Source organism: Ursus maritimus, unplaced genomic scaffold (genome assembly GCF_017311325.1).
Source record: "Ursus maritimus isolate PB19 unplaced genomic scaffold, ASM1731132v1 scaffold_15, whole genome shotgun sequence".
NCBI lineage: Eukaryota > Metazoa > Chordata > Mammalia > Carnivora > Ursidae > Ursus > Ursus maritimus.
In genome coordinates, this window is record NW_024423897.1 from 36,288,548 (window position 1) to 36,310,689 (window position 22,142).

The 22,142-nt window shown below is 40.8% G+C and overlaps 2 protein-coding genes across 2 annotated transcripts in view; both read right to left on the reverse strand.

Annotated features, from left to right (window-relative positions):
• LOC103664855 (sperm flagellar protein 2) overlaps positions 1-22,142 on the reverse strand; it is a 179,746-nt gene that overhangs the window by 42,351 nt on the left and 115,253 nt on the right. Inside the window, 4 exon segments of the mRNA XM_040630627.1 lie at positions 11,286-11,515; positions 14,036-14,174; positions 15,275-15,403; positions 17,272-17,419. Coding sequence (XP_040486561.1) covers positions 11,286-11,515; positions 14,036-14,174; positions 15,275-15,403; positions 17,272-17,419 — 646 coding nt within the window.
• Positions 1,122-3,748, reverse strand: LOC103664718 (E3 SUMO-protein ligase KIAA1586-like). Its single transcript, XM_040630504.1, has 5 exons — positions 2,628-3,748; positions 2,283-2,500; positions 1,955-2,163; positions 1,737-1,860; positions 1,122-1,650 (listed from the first exon to the last, which is right to left on the reverse strand). The coding sequence occupies exons 1-5, from the start codon at positions 3,639-3,641 to the stop codon at positions 1,299-1,301; spliced, it is 1,917 nt and encodes a 638-aa protein (XP_040486438.1). The 5' UTR covers positions 3,642-3,748; the 3' UTR covers positions 1,122-1,298.

A 22,142-nucleotide genomic window follows, 5' to 3' on the forward strand; every position in this document is an offset into this window, starting at 1 on the left:
GGGATAGGCCAGTGATGGGTGTTAAGGAGGGCACATATTGCATGGAGCACTGGGTGTTACACGCAAATAATGAATCATGGAGCTTTACATCAGAAACTAAGGATATACTGTATGGTGACTAACATAACAATAAAAAATTATTATAAAAAAATTTAAAAAATAAAGAAAATAAAAATTCTGGTAGAGGTGCACTATATTGCCACTGTCTTTAATAGCTAACCATAGCTATTATGCTAACCATAAGCAAAGTGTTGTAACACAATACTTCTAGCTTACATAGCAATTGTTTATCTGGTGACCTTAACGTGAACTGTGAAAACTTTTTAATATTTGACCTCATCACCTACATGGCCCAGGTATATGGCGATATGACCTTCACATAAGATGTGATAACATAAACAGATAAACTTAGAAATTTGATTCATGGATCCAAAAAATGCCTCTCTTCCAGTTTGGCCCTAAGTTAGTTATTCAATGCAGCTGTCATTTAGAATTATCCAGGGAAGATGTTAATTGTATGCCAGGCCTAAGGGAACTCAGACCATAATCATAGTCTAGTCACCCTTAGCAATAACTCTGCAAAAGATGACATCAAAATAACACCATTGCTTTGAAGTATCACCTCCATCCAAAGAATGTGAAAAAATGTGTGGCTGTAGAAGTCAATTTTTTAATAATAATTTTTTATTATATTATGTTAGTCCCCATATAGTACATCCCAAATTTTTGATGTAAAGTTCCATGATTCATTACTTGTATATAACACCCAGTGCACCATGCAATACGTGCCCTCCTTACTACCCATCACCGGCCTATCCCAATCCCCCACCCCCTTCCCCTCTGAAGCCCTCAGTTTGTTTCCCAGAGTCCATAGTCTCTCATGGTTCATTCCCTCTTCTGTAGAAGTCAATTTAGAAAGGTATAGGAAGGGGTGCCTGGGTGGCTAGGTCAGTTAAGCGGCCGACTCTTGATTTCAGCTCAGCTCATGATCTCAGGGTCCTTGGATGGAGCCCCGCAGCACTGGGCTCTGCACTCAGCGGGAAGTCTGCATCAGTAGTGTCTCTCTCCCTCTCCCCCTCCCCCCACTTGCTCCCTCTCTCTCTAAAATAAATACATAAATCTTTTTGTTTTGTTTTTTTTTAAAGAAAGGTACAGGACATTTTTGCTTTGTCTGGAAAAATGCCAAATGCCTTCTGTGTTTGAATGTGAAGACTGGTTACTATTTTACTTCTAAATTTCAGATTAAAAAGAATTTGTTTTTGCTTTGATCAATGACGAAGTCAACATTGGTCATATTACTAATCACTTTCATAACGGCTTTCTGAGTTTGATGAACAAGCAGAATTAGGTCTCATGTCACCAGTGGAAGATGGCGTTCTTGTATTCCATAAATGGATAGCTTTCCGAGGGTCAAAGTTATTAATGTCTGGAGAATTCAACTGGATTATCAGGAGGTCCGTCATACTTTCAGCCTTGATCTTGGCATGCATTTGTGACATGGCGAGTTTCATCTGACTAAAGCCACGTTCTGCCTCTGCGGAACTTGCAGGGAGGGTCAGCACTAGGTCCACTAATGTCAGGATATTTGGATACTTGTGTAAGTAAACAGAATTCACAAAATCCCAGGTCAATTTGCGGATGTTCTGAAATCTTGGGGGGGGGGGAAGAATGAAAAATGTAAAAGATTGAGACTCTCAAGTTTCATTCAAATATTTATAAATACCAGCTATGCTTACCTAGCATATATCTCTAATTTCAACATGCTCCATTCGGTGTCCATTTCATCGATTTCCACATTGGCAGCTTCCAGTACTGGTTCATAATGGGCAATCAGGATGGATACCTCTTTTTCTCCAAATTCTGCCATCGATATACAAGAGAAAAAGTCACATATATGAAAGAAATCTACAGATGGTCAAAGAACAATATGTTTGGGTTAGTGCCTATAGGGTACCTTGATTTATCTTCGTGGGCCACAGTTTAAAGCTCCCAATCATGGTAGCCTTCACCACATCCTGGCTGGCATCTCTGAAGCAGCCTTGCAGCTTCTTGATAAGATGTGTTAAGACTGTGCTTCTTACATCAGAAATGTCCCCCTTTCCTCCCAGGCAGTTACCATGAAAGTGGGTGACCGAATCTACCCAAAGTTCTTTTGGTCCTGGTCTGGGGAGGAAAAAAAATCCCCCAAATAAACAACTAAATGAAAAGTCACCGGGCAAATATTGTCCCCAGTCATACTGCCTAAGTTTGACAGACCCTCAAATCATTCCCCAACTCCTCACCTTGTTTGATATATTCTGAGCATTTCCACTGTTGACTCTAAGGTGGCAAATACATCAGCAATGGAAGAATTTCTGTTCTGATTGACACGGGAAAAAATGCTAAGTACATTAATGACATCCACTAAGAAATGGACAAATTTAACAATGTCTGCTTGGAGAAGGAACTCTAGGAGTTCCTTGGCTTTCTGATGAGTGGTGTCACTTCTGTCTTCATCTGCCTGTAACATAGATTGGGAATAAAATAGCGGTTTATCTTTCTTAAAATTATTATTTCAAATTGATCCATAAAAATATTCTCTGTCAGTCTGGAAAATTAAAATAGTATGGTATGTCAAAATCACTTACCAAATGCAGTTGCTGGACTATTGCAGGATATCCCTTGAGAAAGTTCTGGAGGGCTGCCTGTAATTCCTGAAGCCACCTCCTGCCCCCTACTTGAGAAGGCATCACAGGTCGAAGGTGAAGGCTTTTGAAAGCAGTCATCAGAGAACTCCTGAGAAGAGGGGAACTGTGGTAGAAGTGGTAAATGCCGTGAAGAAGGTTTCTGACATCGTTGTACAGGGGAATGCTCTGGAACACCGCCTCGTAGGATAGTTCAAGATGATGTGCAAAGCAGTATACAGTCAGCGCACATGGCTGGATTTCTCGTAAAAGCAGGGCCACCCCACTGTTTTCTCCCTCTGAGCCAGGGGCACTGTCACTTCCAAAACCAACCAGTTTCTTTGCCCAGTCTTGGTTCGATAGCTTAAGTTGAAGATTTCTCTCTAGAGTTTTCTCAATGGCATTTCTTACTGCCAAAGGATCCTTCTTTTCTACTGTCTGTACCCCAACAACTTGGCAATGCACTTTTCCTGCATGTGCAAACTGCACATAGACAAGTTCAGCTTCCTTGGTTGAACTGTCTGTGATTCCATCACTGAGGACAGAGAAAAATTTACTTCGTTCTAGTTTCTCTCTTAGATTTCTCCGTTCCACCTCAGCGATAAAATATGTAAAGGTTCTTGCTGATTTGTTAGTTCTGAACACCGGGCCGATATCGACCCCCTTCATATCATCCAACTTGCACATCCAGATAAAGTCTTTGAGGGGACGTCCCGTCTTGGCGATAGCATGGCATGATCTGAATAAGTTCTCTACTCTCCCCAGGGTGACTTTGCTCATGGTAGTCACCATGAGCTCTGTGGCGGTGTGGTTCACTGGAGAACTGCTCGTTGCTTCCATTAATGAAGCCTTGGCATGAGCCTCACTAAGATGATGTGCGTTGAGAAATTCCGTCCTAAAGTTGTCAGTGCCGTAAAAAAAACTCACTTGAGTTCCCTTTGACTTCACTCCATGCTTACGACATAGGCCACAGAACATAAGATTTAGTATCTCATCATATATAAGCCAAGGGTATTTTTTTAGCCAGATTTTCAAAAATTGATCATTCCTCCTTGGAAGGTAATGGTCAAGCTTCTGCAGTCTTTTGTGCTTTTCAGTGACTCGGTTCACAACATCTGGAGGACCCCTGCCTTTAAAATAACTCCACATTGTTATTTTCAGTAATCACCAACATCTACCCTCAGTTTTGCTTAATCTCTGCCCCCAACACTTGCTCATTGTTTCTGGAAGAAATTACAGTGATTGCTTACAAGTAGCATGTCAAGCATTCTGTAATTTAAGTGGCTTATACCATTGAATCCTCATAATCCATTATCCGTATTTTATAGTTGAGAAAATGGACCAATGACCTGTCATTTTATGGATTAAGAAAACAACTAGGGCACAGAGAGGTTAGTTAATTTGTCTGATGTCACAGTGCTCGTAAGTGGTGGAGTTGGGGATCACTAGCAGGCAGTCTGACTCCACAGCCCCTATGCTTACTTACTTCACCATTACTGGTTTCTAATAAGGGAAAAGGGTGCTATGGTCTTCCTCACGCTAAAATCTGGTTCTCTATGCATAAGAGGGACACTGCTTTTTGCTGACATTTGCTTCCTGTGGTGAGAAGAAAGAGTACCAGGACACGCACAGCAGCATGTCTACAAGAATCGCCTTGGCCATCTCTTCCTTCCCGACGCAGGCCCGCCTTCTCTGGCAGTACCAGAGCCAACCTGTTCATTTACAGAAAGGGCTTCAGGCTTTGAGACCCATCCTAGGTGGTTCAAGGAGCTGTGCCTCATGCCTCATCTTTTTCTTTTTCCCAAAGATCTAATTTCTGAGACCTACTTGTTGGAACGTGTATATACACATACACATATATATATACATATATTCACCTGGATGGAAGGACAGAAAAATTTAAATTACACAAAGCAACATCCTAAAATACAGTTTCTCTCAGAAGGCAGGCAGCCTGGACCACATGTTTATTTCCCTCCTTTGACTTCTGTGACCCTACAGATCATTAGATTATATTGTCCTATTTTAGAGTTTAATGAAAAAGTGGAATATGTGTTTCTGTGATATTATACTAAATTACCTCATGTTGACACACAAGCTCAGTGTTTCATTTCGTTTCACTGTTTTCCTGTCCGAGGCTGACTGACGGCCAGATTTTAAACTCTTCTGACAGAACCACACTGACTTCCTTTGTGCTCCATCATGCCTGGGTAAGTGCTAAGCCCTTGGCAGATGTCTAAGAAAATCAACATTCCCAACTGATTTTCATAATCTCATATCTCTTAACATCTATTACTTGGAAACCTTTGACATTAGTCAACCTGCTGCTGCCTTTCTTACCCAATTTGTATCTAGCCTCTATTTTGCGTTATACTCAGTTTTTTGCAGTTGTTACTGTCAAAACAGAGCCCCATTTTGGTTTTTCCCTTCCCAAATCCTAAATATTACTGTTTTCACTTAAAGTGAGCCTCCTTGTGACTGACATCTCCTGCCTTCATTTTGGGCCCTACACGTTGGGACATCAGTCTCACACACTAGGCCTTCGGCACCAGGCCCGTGCCTGCTTGACACGCATTAATGCTGGTGAACACAGGAATGAATATATGAAAAAAGAAATCTCTTGTTACTGAAGGGAAAGACTTTAACTTTCACTATTGATTTAGCTAGCTTTTATGTTTTTAGCTTTATGAACAGATTTTCCAGAAGGTGTTATCTTGAATTCTGAGCACGTACTTTCATTTGCCTAATGTAAATTCTCTGGCTTCATGAGAATGTGTTTCCTCCTGAAGAAGCAGCTGAAACTCTGCCCACAGACAGTTTTAACAGGTCCAAAGGCTTCTAGATTTACTACTGCATTTCCGTGATCTGAATCTATGCAGCGGAAGGAGCTCACCCACTGAGAGAACCACAGGACACAGGGGGGCCTTACTCCTTTTTGCAAAATCCCTAGATTTTGCTATCTGGAGACATATTTCTGTTAATAACATCAATCCTTCTCTAGCGTACCTTTTCTAAGAAACATTTCTGTATTTTTTGATTTGTGTAAAGTCAGACAATTTAAGGAGGTTTCAGATTCCAACATGGGGTTTACCTCCCTGAAAATGTGTATTATCATATTTCTACAATTTTCTCAGAGACGTTAGCTTAGAAAGATCCACAGAACTTTCCAATGATTTCCCCCCACCCCAGTGCCCTTAATCCTGTCTCTCAGTTGGCCGAGGCTCTGTAGAGACACAGAGCAGCATCTTCTGAGCTCTCAGTCTCTTCCTCCCTGTAATCCACTCACCACATCATTTGGCTCTAAAGGCCTTTGATAATCCTTTCCTGTGTGTCCTTTGCAAGCCACTTTGATACTTCACAATTTGACCACAAAGTCTTTGTGGTCCTCACCTCCTGCCTCCTGCCCCAGCTGGTCTGTTTGCTGTTCCTTGAATAAATATGTTATGCAACTTCAAAATCTCCATGTCTACCCTATTTTCCCCTTTGCCTGTTTTCCCCTGCTTTTCTTCCTGGAAGTTCCCATTGAAAATTCTCCTCTGGGTTAACCCCTATGCTGACCCACACAGGCAGCAGTAACTAGTTCCTCCTTTGACTTCTTGTAAAAACCATGTTAGCCGAATGATCTAGCTTAGCCACCCCAGACAAGAGCTCTGTTTGTGCCTTTTGTCTCTGAGACCAATCATTGAACCTAAGGGTCTCTAAAAGAGGCTCAAAGGAGGGGCCCCTTGTGAGTTTTTAGAACAATTTCATAGCCTCGAGCAACTAACTGCTGCCTCTCTTGAAGAAGGGGTGAGGATGCGGAATTTGCTGGACTGTGTTCTCTCTGGATAGCCTCTCAGCAGAGGCCAAAATAGCCATGAACCAAATCGCTACAGACATTACATGGAATACGGATGGGTTTACAAAGAAAAGGAGTTCTTTTGGTTTAAGTGGGGACTGAGGAACATTGCTAAAGTGTTCTAGTTTCAACAGACTCCAAATTGCTTCCATTGGAAAAAGACTGTCTTCCTGATGTGCTTGGCACTCGATGTTTAGAGACAAGATGTTCCTACCCAGAGCTTAATGCGCCACACAAAATGAGTGTTTTTGTTTGGGATGTTTATGGTCCCTTGGGGAGCCACATACTTTAGGACTTAATTCTATCAGGTGGTGTAATTTTTTTTTCTGGAAATGTTCCAAGGTAATGCTGTAGATGCCTGTTCTGGTATGTGTACCCTCAGGATACCGAGCTAATATTTTGGGTAATAATTGGAATAGTTGATTCACTATTGCATAATGTTACATATTATATAATAATAATGATATTACTATAATTATATAATTAAATGACAATGGATTATATACACTTAAATTGCACATTCTATGTGCCTGACACTTCCTAAACACTTTACATAAATTAATTACTTTAACACTCATAGCAACTCCATTGAAATATCCCAGGGTCCAGATGAGAAAATTGCGACAGAAAGAGGCTAACTAACTTGCCCAAGATCCTACTACAATCATTTGACAAAAGGTGGATTTGAAAAGAGCTGTCTGATTCTTCTTACCTGTGGCTGGGTCTTCTTACTCAGCCAGCCACGGGTAAGAAGTGAACTAACATAACATAATAAAAAATTATTATTAAAAAAAAAAAGAAGAAGTGAAGCGACGTGGAAATGCTAGCACGGGGCCTGGCACGTGGAGCCAGACACCATGTCAATACTGGCTATTGTTGTAATTCAGAAGATGTTCGCTAAATATCCCTGTGTGCTGAGAGCACTGTTGTGGGAATGATTCCTGGGACAGTCAATGAAAGAAGGTCTTGCCAATTCACTGGCTGGCTCTTACTTAAGCTGCTCCTGAGATTCTCAAGTATGGCTCTTTGCTGGGTGGCAAGAACAATGCTAGCATGATAAATTGTTTCATTGCATTTTCATGATCTTGTATGATTGTCATGCCTCAGGTCGTTTTTCTTTTCTGGCGTATTTGTGACGATCCTATCAACAAATGGTATTTTATTTCTCATGACTGCCTTTACCAAAGGAGATTTAGAATCATTACAAGTGGCAGATTTTGACCAGGAGAGGAGTGTTGAATATAAACATTACAGTATATAAGGCATTTTCAATTTTCCATTATCTTTAGTAAGGACTATTTTAATGAAGACTTTTATTTTTAAAGCAGGGTAGCTAATAGCAGAAAACTTCTTAAGCTTTAGTTTTTTTCTGTTCATATTCTGATACTAGTTAATCAAGTGTTTAAAGTCACTAGTTTTACTTGAAGAGTATCCATTTCACTCAATCATTTTATTTATGTAGCATAATTAAAAGTTATCAAAGTGGAACTTCATATTACCATTCCTTACAAATTTGCTAAAAACATCTTCCTGTGGGCCTAGTCATAAAATGACTATGTGTGAACATCTATGCTTTTTCTCCTAGAGAAAAATACATCTGTTCATCATATTTTACCATATTTTAGTAAGCGTGAAAGTTGCATCTTAGATACCGTAGGTTACACTAACATATGTGAAATAGTTTACGGAAATGCTCTTCCTTCTTGGCTTAAAAATGACAGCAATTTTCAAGTTCAAGGAAGAAGTTCTGTAGGATTACACATGTAGAAATGTGCCACTTTCAGCCAGTTGCTCCATACTTTCAAAGCAGATCACTTCAACTAAGTTTGTCTTTCAAAATTATACAGTTCTGATGTAAATACAGTGGAAGTTACCATAAAAGATTATTTTCCAATTCTCAGAAGGAATATGATAAAAGTCTTCACTTAAAAGATGGATAGCTGTGTATCATTTAAGGCAGTGAACAAGAATCATGGAGCTGAGGAAGAACGACTAAAGTCAGAGGACTTTGGGGGGCTAAGGGAGTCGGGGAGAAAGGGTGAGTGGTAATTACTGGACTTCCTCAAGGAGGGGCAATGTCTATATTTGCAGCCTGACTTCAAAGAAGTCATCACAGAACTGTGACTCTGGGATGCAGAAAATGGAATGATCATTATTTTGCTTTCCTTTTATCACATGAGCAAGAATAACAACAACGAACATTATTACTTTTATTGATAGACTACCTGATACCGTGCTAAGGTTTTACATGTGCTTAAAAAGCAAAGAGTATGTGTGTGTGTGTGTGTGTGTGTGCGCGCGCGCGTGTGTGTGTGTGTGTATTCAAATAGCATAATTGAGCTAATAATAAAGAACTTAAACTGCTCATAGACCACAAGTCATTTTGAACCATTAAGACCCCCAAATCTCACAGCATTGCATAGCCTTGTAAACTGTGCAGTAATTACCATTCTTAAATCTGGGTTAATTCTCCAGCTTGGGTGGATGGCGGTGGTTCCTCAGACAGAGAAGGCCTCCCCGTCTGTTCGTGTGTGGTTCGTGCAGTGGGGGAAGGAGGAGCAAAGCAGTCTCCTGACCTTTCCCTCAATATCCACACCCATGCCTTTTATCTGCACGTTGGCCAGTGGCTGTTCCTCCAGCTTGAAATACCCCTTGGATCCCTGCCATCACATCGCTCTTCTTCCAATTCCTTCCTCTGAGGTATAATCCCACCAAACTTTCCCTGACCCACCTCGCTGAGCACGGATCCTCTTTTGCTCGGCATTCCTGACCACTTTCATAAAGTTCATATTCTGGTCCAGAAAGAACCTAAATAGAAGTTTATATTTTCTTCTTCCTTGCTTGCCTTTTCAAATTATACTCTAAGCCCCTCAGGCAAGTGGTTTTCCTTTTACATCTACTTTTTAAAAAACTATACAACTATCTCTCTCCTTCCCCTCCCCTCCTTTCCTTTTCTCCCCCTTCCTTCCTCTTTCTACCATACTTTGAAAGCTGTTGCATTCATTCTACCGTATTCAAAAAACAGATAAATGTATTGGTTGACGTATTTTAGTCCCAAGGGTTTCTAGAGTTAATCTTCTAAGATATACACATGTCAACTTACAGCTGCTCTTTGTTGTTTTTAAACTTTTAGTTGAAATGCAGCCTCTGGTTTTGAAGTTGGATCCAAGAATGTATTATGGTTATCATCATGAATACCAAGGTCCCTTTTAAAAGGGATTATGAGTGGTCGATAATTTTCAAAATCCACTTCCACCTACTCAAATACCCCCAAATGCTTTTAGTGTTGACCTGCTAACTGGATGATTTCCTTCCCATCACCCCAGTGTAGGATTAAATCAAAGCATATTTCATATTCAGAATCTTTATACATGTATCTTTTTCTTTTATACGTAAAAAATAGTATGATAAAATGAAGAGCAAAAGCAAGTCTCGAGGAGGAAATACGTAATAAGAGGGCCTTGTGAAACCCACACAGTGGGGAAGAGACTGGAACCTGCCTGAATATCAGATGGAAGGGATTTCACGGGCGGAATTTATAAAACTGCCATTTTTTGTATCTGCTGATGGCCGCATTTCCTTTCTGCCCAAATACTGCCGACCAGAATTGGTGTCCATGCACAGCTGTCGTGTGTGCCTTTATGTACCGGAGACGGAGACCACTCATGCTAATGAGATGTACTGACATGTGCCAGGGTAAGGGGGTCACCCAGGGGCCCATGGTTACCCCTGTTTCACCCGCTGGGCTTAGCAAAAAGGCATTCAGACTTAGACTAAGGGAATGCCCTTTTGACTAATGAGATTTGATGAGGGTTTCTAGAAGTATTTGACTTTTAAAAAACAAATGAATATAATCACAATGAAAGTGGAATTGTGCTAGTGCTAGACTAGAGTCAGTTGACTATTCTCTAGGGAAAAGTAATGATTTTCCAATACATGGATGTTGGGAGATAAAATAAACCTAATTACGAGAGATGACTTAGTTCAGTGAGAAGGGGCAAGAGCTTTGAAGCTGAAGAGGCCTGGATGACATATGACCATATGTAAAAACTGCTCCGTGACTCAGTGTCCAGACCAATAAAATGGAGATGGGATGGTAGTTCTACATGATCTGTCTGAATTACTTGTGCCATCAGTTGATGGAATTCACTGAAGAATATCTGGAAGTAGAAAGAGACTGAATTAAAAAAAAAAATAGCCCAGGCGCATGCTAGAGCCATATGATAACGTGTGAAGAAGATAAAGAATTTGTGTGCATAAAATACTATGTACACATACGTGTGAACACATTCATCAGTTAAGCAAATATTTTGTTGACAGCTTCCCTGGTTCTGTTCTTAGTCTGTGAAGCATTGAGGGAAAAGGGAAATTTTCTACTCCCTGGTCTCCCTCCACAGACTAGTGGGGGAGAAAGAAACACAAACTCATCATCTCAGTCCAAACCCTAGACTGGACGTGTGTGCAGAGGCCATCTCTCTCAACTGCCAGACACAGTCAGACTCAAGTTTACTGACTTTCTGGCCAGGGGCAGGGACCGGCCGAAGAGGAGAACTACTAGGAATGAGGATCACCACACTGCTGAAGGATTAGTCACTGTTTTCCTCCAGTTTCTTTCATTCGGATCTATGTTGTAGGAAGCAAAAGCATGATAAACTGGAACACAGCGAGGGCTCCTTTTGGTGACATGCAACCCCAGGGGGCTGATTTTACTTGTGAGCAAGTGACTGCTACCCTCATTAGTCTTATCCTTTTTTGTCCTTTTTCACGATAATTATTTTTCCTACCTTTAGGTGCGGTTTCTAAGAACTGATCTCGAAGACGGTCAAGCTGTTCGATGGTCAGGGTGCCATTTTCTTCCTTTTCCACAGGTGGGGGGCGCACCGGAGGAGGGGGGTCTGGAAAGACTTTCATATCGCCATTAATGAAGAAATCTTCTTGGTCTAAATAAAGTTCATTCTGAATTTTTGTAGATGTTTCAATGTGATAGCGAGCCACCTCAGTTAATTTTTCCACACTGAAAATGGAAAAAAGAATAGGGTTATCCCCACTAAATACTACCGGGTTGACAGTGTTTACTTACTAGACATACATAAAGAGGCTACACGTTGTACAGCTAAGGTAGACAGCTCAATGTGCATGTTTACAAATGCCAATTCTCTTCAAACCCACCTTGTGAAAAGGCAGAGTATCATTAAATAAGCGTAGACTGGAAATAAGATATATGTTCATTATAGAGCTCACAGTCACATATTTAAATGAAGCTGAACAAAAAGGGACTTCTCAAATATGGTTTCATTAGTATTAGAACATATTTTATGGTGAAAGTAAGATTGTGTCAAGATATATATTTCATTCTAAGTATGCACCAGAATAAAGTTATATGGCAGAAAAATCTGTAAAATACAACGGTTAGAATGACACATTTATTTGGAATCAGGAAAAATTATTAAGTTAATCAAATATGATTATGGATTTCTAGAAAAGTGGCTTTTCTCTAACTTAATATCAAGGAGTTGATGTTATTTAAGACACAAATTATCAGAATGGACTTAATAATATAAACCCAACGAAATTGCTTTCTATTTTTACAAATAATAATTCCTAGTTAAATCATGTGGTATAAGCAGTAATAGGTGTGGTGGAAAGAATAGTGGAAGCTGAGCTCTCATTCCAGAACGCTCCATAGCCATGGGTCCTTGGGAACTTACCCAAGTTCCCTGAATTTCCTTATCTTTGCATGGAGTCAGTAACACATAACTCCATACCTTATGGTTATTAATGTGAAATCACACAGGGCATAGATTTAACCTATACTGGGGATTATAGTTATGGCCATAATTAAAGGCCATTTCAAAAGCCAGGGAAGTTTTACACATGAATAAAAACAATATTACTGTATTACAGGAAGGACGGTGCTTATAGTTTGCAATAAAGATTGGACACGACGGAAAAATCCATTTTGAATCTGCTCTTATGTAACCCAGGAACACCAATATATATATACTGAAAATTTAAAAAAATAGTATTAGGTGCTTTCTTTGAAAAGACCACCTTAGAATTTAACTCCCGCAGCTGTACTGGTGAGTGCCCGCAAAGCACCATAACCGGGATCTCAAGATGGGTGTGCACCATCTAGTGGAGGTTACCAGGCGAACCCTTCCCACGAATGGAAGAGATGAAAAAATGCCAAGGGAATGAAAAGCAAGATTTGAAGTTCCAAGGGATCTGATAGCTCTTGCTCTGTTTTCCTTTTTACCACCAGAGACTTTTTACAATAACCAAAACAGAAGGCATAGCTGAGCAGTCCTAGTTTTAACTTCTCGTGGCCACATTCAGGGGTCAGGTATATGCACACGATATAAATCTGAGAAATTGGAGTACGTCTGATAAAAATAAGAAGCATTGTCTCTTGAGGGCCGCATGGATGGGAGCTGTGAATTCTACAAATTAAGAAGATATGTTTTCATTTGTAAGTGGCAAGCAGAGAACAGAACTGAACATCACTGCTCTGTGATGTTAACGAGTAACAGACGCGGCTATCCAGTAGTAAAAACTTATTTCAAGCCTTACTGCAGTCAGGTTACCAGGCTAAGGGGTGTGTGTGTGTGTGTGTGTGTGTGTGTGTGTGTGTGTGTTACTATATAGCACAACAGATATAAAAAACCAGGCTGAAGATTTTACAACAGAACTTTCATGATGCGACAAGGATTATAGAAAACTAACCATAACAAGTATCTTTCAGATGGCAGTTGTTTCTGAGAATACTTGCCATTCGCATTCTATGTAGGTAGCAACTTCTAAATTTTCAGGAAGTGTTTATTCCAAACTGCGGTGTTCACAGAATCTAGATCTAGTAGAAATCTCTGAAATAGCCTGGTTGCAGTGTTTCCTGGTATAGATGAAGCCCATGGGGCCCCTAGCCATTAGGCATGGTGCTTATTTATGGCCAGTGAGGAAATACCCATCTCTTGGAACATGTCTCCTGACTCTCACTTGAGGGTTATTTCTGCTTTGCTTTTTAGGGGAGAATTAAGAGAATGGGACTCTGCCCCTCACTAGAGATGAGAAGTCTGAAAAACCTTTGGAACCCAAGAGTGAAGTAGAACTGGGTATCACCCTTAAAGGGAATCAACCTCCCTGGTAAAACACTGCAGTGACTGACTTCTTAGTCTCTCCCACTAATCAGCGCTGACCCTAAAAGTAAGTCTGGCATTAGAAAGCTATGAAACATCATCTTACTTCCGAAAAATATTTTAAAATTACCTATAATCATACCTTGTAAACTAAGGTCTTCATGGAGCAGGGTAAAAACCAAACTCAGAAATGATGTGTAAAACTGGACATTGCCATAGGACAGTTTGATACATGACTTTACTGTTTGAGAAGAACCAAATACAAATGCATATGTGATTCCCTAAAAGGTCAAAATTTCTATTTGTAAATGTAATATGTATTTGTAAATGCCTAAAAATCTGCCAGTTTTGGCCTCCAGAAATTAAAAAATGCATTTTGGAAAAGCCTTGTGGTACATTACCTGGCCATTTCATTCAAGTACCTCTCACCAAGCCACTTTTCCAAGAGTTTATATACATCGACCACCTTCGTTAATAAATCTTCAAGGAAAGCCAGTGCTTTTGTCTTTATCAGTTCAAGCCGGAACTGCGTGGCTATCTCTATTTAAAAAGAAAATGAAGGATTATATATACATGCATTTTCTAATCAACTGAATTCAGTTTTAAACCAATCATGTTTCAGCTTGTGAAGATGCAGGTGCACATGTAATATACGAGTATAGGTAATACCTGACCTATGTCACTGTCACATGTCATGTGATGCATGGTAGGGTCATTGACAATTTATTTAAACCAAAACTATTATAAACTGAGCTTTACATGTATTGCACTTTATAGCAATATATTCTTTGATAAATTGGAGTGGGAAAACACAAATAGATAATTTCTGAATTTCAAAAAGGGGAAGGTACAAAGTCTCTTGATGACTCTCTACTTTAGAACCTCGGGATGGCAACGTCATTGTATTTTCTTAGCGCTGGTAAAACTAGGGCAAATCACTGTATCCCAGGGCCTACTGCTGCCCATGGCACACGCTAAGGTCTGTGGATTTTACTTCTGAAATCGTTTTCCCATGTTTCTTCCCTGCTTCCTCCACTGCCACTGGCCTAATTTGCTCATTTTCCTGATTTTTTTCCAAGTCCATTTTGAGTTGCATTATAAGACAAGTAAAGAGCCAGGAGAATATATCTGATAAAATCATTACTACCTATAGGAAAGGAGGTTTGTGGACATTAGTGACCCATGACTGGATCTTCTATGGCCTCTGTTCCCAAAAACTCACTTTCAGGGCCTGTTAGCCTCAGTCAGGATTTATTTTCCCAATGAGAGGCCTAAATTATTCTTAACATATAAAACCACCTACATACATGGCGTTAAGCCTTCTTTCAACTTGTAAAACCACACAGACTCTAACATATTCGTTTTGAATCTATTCTCTGAGATTGTTAATTATTGCTGGCGTTCTCCTAACCCCTTCCCAAATTTTCTTTGTCTCTTTTTGAGATCCCAGCAGTTATAGGACAGTTGAATCTAGCCCTCATGTGGTCATATGAAAACAACCAACTAAATGCTGTACTTTTCAATCGCTTTGCTTTGTGTTCTCACAGGCAAGATGCAACTTGAGTGGGCCGTGGGCTGTTGGCCTACGGGTCTGTTTTCCACTGAAAAGAATCATCTCGGTTCTTTCCGAATGCTACTACCTTCAAATTGCAGGGCAGCGAGGTGCTCTTCCTTGATTCTGAGCATCAGTTCTTTTCTCTTTTCCATCTGGGCAATCTCCTCTGCTGTCACTGTCACAGGGGCAGCTTCTGCCGTCGGTGGTGATTTGCCTGAAAGCACAGTGGGACTCGGGGAGGAGCGAGCGGGCGTGCAGGGGGACACACAGCTCCTGGGGCAAGATGAGGACCAAGCGAAATGTGCGGGTCTGTAGCAAACCTCTTGGGATTTGGAAAGGACCAACCCTGGTTCTGACTGTGAGTGGGAAATACTGATCTTTCCTTGAGAATTCTCCAGTGTTATCTAGGCTACACATGTATAAAATGCCCCTTTTGTGTAGCATGATGGGAAAATGAGGTGTGCAGGGAGGGCAGCCATGGTTATAGACTCCAAGGAAGGTGCGATGCAGAGTTTGGGGATGGAAATGAGCAAACTGCAACATACCAGGATGCCATTAGCCAGCGCAGAAGCCCTGCTCCGTCAGAGGTGCTGGTGTTAGGCGAGGCTATCCCAGACCCTCATGAAGAAAAGACCAGGGGACAACATCCGGAAGATATGGCTGACATGTGGCTCATGGTCAAGAATCTGTAATCTACTTAACAATCTTTTCAGTAGTACTTAACTGCAAGTACTTCAATGGTTACATAAGAGAATTTGAAAACAAGAATTTGTCGGCATTTTTCTGACAATCTACCCTTGAGAAATGGCAGTGTGATTCCAGCTGCAGGCCCCATTCGCATAATTCCACTTAGGGCAATAAATCTGTCTTGAAGGTCTGACCACAAAGGGTTCAAGTCATGTGAAGGACATAACTGTAAATAAAGAAACTGTAATAAAATGTAATTGCAATAGTAGACGGATGTAGGAATGACAGGTGAAAGGGAGCTTAATCTTGTTGGATTTCTGTTTTATCATTGGTAAAATTAAGGGACTGGACTCAACCATTTATTCATTATAGTAGATTGAAGCATGTCCTTCAAATGCTGCTTATCTCTTTCATTTTTACCATCTGAGATGGACTAAGTGGTGTGTTTGTTCTTGCGGTGCTATTCTTTTCTTTGCTTCGAGTGCCACCTCTCACCCCCCACCTGCCCACATCCTCAGCTCCTCCTCTTACTCCTCTTCAGGGCTGCTTAGATGTACTCCGGCTGGGAAGTGCTTCCCTACCCCTCAGAAGGACTGAGGTGACCTCGCTCTCAAGGTCACCTGCACCTGCCCCGCTAACGAACAATGACGGGTCAAGTGTCTGTCTCTGCTGCTAGACTAGAGTTCCCATCAGGGCAGGGACTGTGTTTTTGATCTTGTTCTTGAAGTTCACCATTGTGTCCTTAGTACCCATCATGCCGTGCTTCTAGCGGGAGCCTAACAAACGTCTCGTGAGGAACTGACTAGTGAGGTGACTTCTGCTCCTGGCCTTCTGCCTCTTCCTCTCTCGCCTCAACTGACCTTACATGTGTACAAGTGGAGACATTCAGAGGGGGGATAATGTGTGTGCCAGAGTTTATCCCCAAGGCGGACAGGAGGTCTCTCCCAGCCTGAGTTTTCTCTCGCTCTTGTTTTCCCCTCATGTCTCTGAGGCAGAGATGAGGCAAGAGGCTTCCTGGAGAGAGGAACGTGCTTGAATTAAACCAGAAACCTGAATTCAACCTGAAACTTACATACATGTAATTTTCATCCAACCTCCTGTCAGTTACCGCAGCCTCTTTGTGCACACTTTTCAGATTACATAGTGCCACCTGCAGTTCTTCTAGCATGTTCCAAACTTTCGTGGAGGGTTATTTTACCTTAGATCCGCGCGGCTATTTGGATAAACAAGTTAGGTGAGACTGGTACCAGTATGATTAGCCAGCTAACACCACCAGAGCCTGGGTCTCCGCACAAAACCAAACCAATAGTAGCTTTGACGTGCCTGCTTAGACGTTTGTGTTCTACCAAGGGGAGTTTAAGCATCCACAGTTTTGGATGCCAGAACCATGAATACCTTTTGCTTTTTTGTCTGCTTTGTTCTTCTTGGGTGGTTCCTTTTTGACTTTTTTATTTGTACCCATCTGAGGAGATTTTTCTTTCGTGTCTGCTGGCACGTTTTCCTTTTCTTCTTCCATGAGCCTCTGATGAATTTCAGCAGCCACCTGGTTGGATACGAGCAAGACTTCAATGAGTGGACACTTATGAAATATAATAGCCATGTGGATTTAGTCATCACCCAGCTCAACTGAAGCCTCATTCTCCTGTAAACAACCATGCCATGTACTCAGTCTTGACAGAAAACACACTTCAGTGTTTTACTGACGCGGAAACCTGGCCCGGGGCTCCAGAAGCGGCTTCCCTGCAGCGTCTGCGTGTAGGTTGCTCACTTTCTCCAGCCCCGCCTGCAGGGCAACCTTACGTTTCCGTGCTGCGCCCCCGCACTGCAGCAGTGCCATGATGACGCTTTCTAAAAGTTTTCTTTTAAATCTCAGACTCTATGGATTTAATACCCACTATTCTTTTATACCAATGTTACTCACTTATTATTATTATTATTATTATTGACACCCCCACAGAGTTTTAAAGACAGTTTTTCCTCATAGTCCCCCTCCATGAAATGTTGATACTGCAAAAGTGTATCTGTCTATGTATTTTACGTATAATTGTGCTTTATACATAAAACGGGTACGAATTTCTCACGCTCCCCCACCACGGTTTGGGAATGCATGCCTTGTATTGTTTGGGCTCATGGACACTTGAATCCTGGGCTTCCATTCTCCTCTAACACTAGATGTCGTCCCAGAAGGTGCAGTGCTCACAAGGATGAGCTGTCCCCCGGACTAACCTCATCCTTGTTGTCAGCTTCCTCTACTCAGGGGACTTGCAGCTTCCCGCCATCTCGGCCACCCCCTCCTTTCACTCACACGAGATTAGCTGCAGGGGCCACCCGATTGTAGCAGAGGAACGGGGAGGGTGGGTCATGGTTGGGACCCTTCCATCTCTCCTCCGGGGCTCTTTGCTTCAGGCAGCAGGGAAACCTCGTCTTGAGGCTCATGCTGGGGCCATGCCTGCAGTTTCAAAGGCCTGATCTTTCGAAATAAGTCCAACTGCCCCTAAAGAGGTAAAGAGCACTTAGGGGTGTAGCCCCAAGAAATGAGACCTGAGAAAAGACCCCCAAAAGGGAGAAAGAAAACTTGCAGACACCAAGGAGGGAGGAGCAACATATGGTGGAAAACCTTAAAATGTCAATAAAGCAACTGGTAAAGAAATGGTGGTCATGAGAGTTCATTTATTGAAGTGCTTACTGTGTCCAAGACTGGTGTTATTTTTGGGGAGGACTGGGTGAGGGGCTCAGAGGAGAAAGAGGAAGTTGAATGGAGATGAACAGAAAGACGAATAAGGCACAAGCTCTCCCCTCAAAGACGCTTAGTCTTGGCGAGATACACCAGCCTATTCCCGCTCTCCCCCAATTCCTGCACACTTCATACCCCAGGGCTCAGCATGTAACTGTCCCCAACTGTTCTATGAATGTAAAATGTTGTTCTACCCGCCAAATGGCTTCAAGCAGCCTTTAGCACCTGCTATGCTCATAGGGGGTGCCCAGGAAATGATTATTAATAGATGGAGTTTCTTTTAAAATAATCATATTTCACGGAACATACCCACAGCTTCTTTAAGATCAGTGGAACTTTGGAGAAATACAGAAAGGTTTCAGAGAACAAGCCAGCTTTGTGTGAGCCTATGGATGTGGTTTTAATCAGATGCCCTTAAGCCATAAAAATGGATTTCATGAAGTCTACTGTACTTTAAGATTCTTGGTAAAGCTGAAAGCAGACTTGTTAACATCCCCCCTCTAAATTGCAAGCAATTCATTTTTGAATCTGTTTTTGCAAAGCACAGTAAGTTAGCAATTTCTTTTAAAATTGGATTTTTCTCCTTTATAAACAACTTTGTGGTAGTGGTGGTGGTGATGATAATTATCATCATCTGCATATTTTTGGTCCACTTCCCTCAAAGACCTCTGGGTCGCTTTCAAAAATTAACATAATTCACAATACATTCAGCAATCTACCTGTAAGGCTAAAGAAACTCTAGAAATAATGTCTTGACATTGTGGGCGTTAACTATGACTTGTTTCTTTGAAATCATTGCATACCTGCTAATTAGAAGAAAGTTTTTCTAAAAATTAACATCGCACATGAAACGGGTAGCTCTTGGTGAGACTGCTGTGTAGAAAAAAGCCCGTGTTAAAGCGCTCTCCTTTCTGTTGCACTAATCCCTGCTGGCACTGTTTTCCCTACAACAGTTTGCCCAAGCATGTCTGTCTCACTGGAAACTTAAATTCCCTTAAGGTCATGTGACATCAAGGTCATAAAAGTCTACTTGAGACATAAAAGCAGGATTCAAATACAATTATTAGGAATACTAATTAGATTAGTACTTACTAACTTTTCTCCTTTGTTTTCTATGTAGTTTTTATTTATTTAATTTTTTAAAAGATTATATTTATTTATTTGAAAGAGAGAGAGAAAGAGAGAGAGAACGAGCTGGGGGAAGAGGGAGAAGCAGGCTTCCCGCTGAGCAGGGAGCCTGATGCGGGGCTCAATCCCAGAACGCTGGGATCATGACCTGAGCCAAAGGCAGGTGCTTAATCAACTGAGCCACCCAGGGAAACCTCTATGTGGTTTTTAAAGTCCACAAGGACAATAGTACAATTGTGAATACATTTTTTAACATCATGATCCATTATATTTACAATTCCATTATCATTATATTATATATTTAATATTAGATATAAATAATATTATCTATTATATTTACAATTTCTTTGGTATACATTATTTCACTGGATCTTTCAACCATTCGTGAGAGGAAAGGTATATGGAATGTCTCCCATGTTACAGAGAAGGAATTGAAGACTGGAAGAGGTTAAGTCATTTCCATAAAATCACACAACTTAACCAAGAGGGGTAGCCAATGCTCTTTGCGCTATATGCTGCTCTTTCTAACAACGTAATATTCTACAATGTCATCTCCCCAGGCAGTTCTAATGGGATTTGTGAATCGCTTTATGTAGCTCAATAAGAATAATAATTCCTTCTCCCCCCTCAAACTCCTAGCTCTGCTTTCCCACTCTCTGGGGCTTGGTAGCTGTAATATTGGGAGTGATCACCACAGTCACTGCCGTCATCATCAGCAGTAACATCGGCGTCATAGGTACAGCAGTAGTCCCATGTCAGACTGTGCTGAGGGCTTAGTATTGTATGAGATGTGGGCATGATGCTAGGTGTAGGGTGTATAAAAAATACTAGAGTCCAGTTAAGTGTTTGGGAAAATAATGAGATAATCATTACAATCACCTAAATAGGAAGAGCTGGGTGCCTGGGGAGATAATACTGCTACAGGGACTGGAAGAGCACATGATCAGAGAAAGCAAAGGCTTCAAACAGGCAACCAACTAGTCAGGAATCAAAGCAGGAACTAGCTCTGAAGATTTATAGAAAGCATATAGTTTAATCAAAAAGAAGAAAGGAGGAGCATGTTTTAGAAGAGAAAGACGACACTAGCCGAGTCATGGAAATTGTTAATGCTGATGGAGTATGTAGGAAGCAATATCTAGTTGCTTTACGAGAAGGTTTGATGAGTTGGTACCAGCACGATGGGCAGCTCTGAGCCTCTGGGTCAAGGGTTTAGGATTCCACGGTGGCTACTGGAGGTCATCACACTACCTCATTGTCCTCTCTGGTCAATAACAGAAGATCATTTCTGAGTTCTTATAAGCATCATATGCTTTTTTAACAAATAAAGCAATCCCTTTCCTTTATCTGGATCATTTTGCCCTTACAAAGTAGCTATCGATATATTTGGGCTATCTATCTACCGTCTTACTATGTGCTTTCTAGTTGTATTGTTTGTCCTAAATCTTGTCCTGTCCTTTCTTTTCTTATTTTGGATTTAATATTTTAAATTTATTCATTTTTCCCTCTATTAGTTTGGAAGTAACACACACTAATTCACTCAGTGGTTACTCTAGGAATAACACCATAAATTATGACTTAATAATATTTAGACTTTGATAAGTTAACAATTTATGGTGTAATTCCTATGGCAACCACTAACAGAACAGCAACAGAATGTACTACCTCTAAAAGTAAGTGCGGGGGGGTGGGTGGGTTAGCAAGCAAGAAAAGATACAGAAAGGATAAAAATAAGAGGATGAACAAAGATGTAACATGCAAACAATATTTAAAAGTATAATTTCCAAAAAAGCATTATAGATAAAGAAAATTACCTCCTAGTAGGAAAAGGTTTAGTTTACCAGGCCCAGATGGCTTCTTGGTGAATGCTACTAAGCATTTCAAGAGGAAATAATTCCAACCTCTTCAAACTCTTTTCAAGAATAGAAAGAGAAGAAACATATCCTGACTTGATTTATGAGGCTAGTATTATGCGGATGCTAAAAGTTGACAAGGACAGCATGAGAAATGATAGGATTTTCTCACTCATGAACAAAGATTCAAAAATCCTAAGCAAATTATTAGCAAAACAAATCCAGCAATATGTACGAAGGATGATGTTTCATTATAATGTTGTACTTATTCCAGGGATGTGATGTAAGTTTAATATTAGAAAATTGACCAACATGATATTTCACATTGATAGGAAACAGAAAAATATCATATGACAGTCTCAATAGATGCTGAAAAACCATTTGTTAATACATTTTATGAAAACCCTCACAGTAAGCTAGAAATGAAAAGAAACTTCCATAATCTGATAAATATCATCTAAAAAAATCTATGGCCAACATGTTTGTAAATTTTGACAAGCTGATTTGAAAATTTATATGGAAAAGCAAAGAGCCAAGAAAAGCCAAAGTGCTCT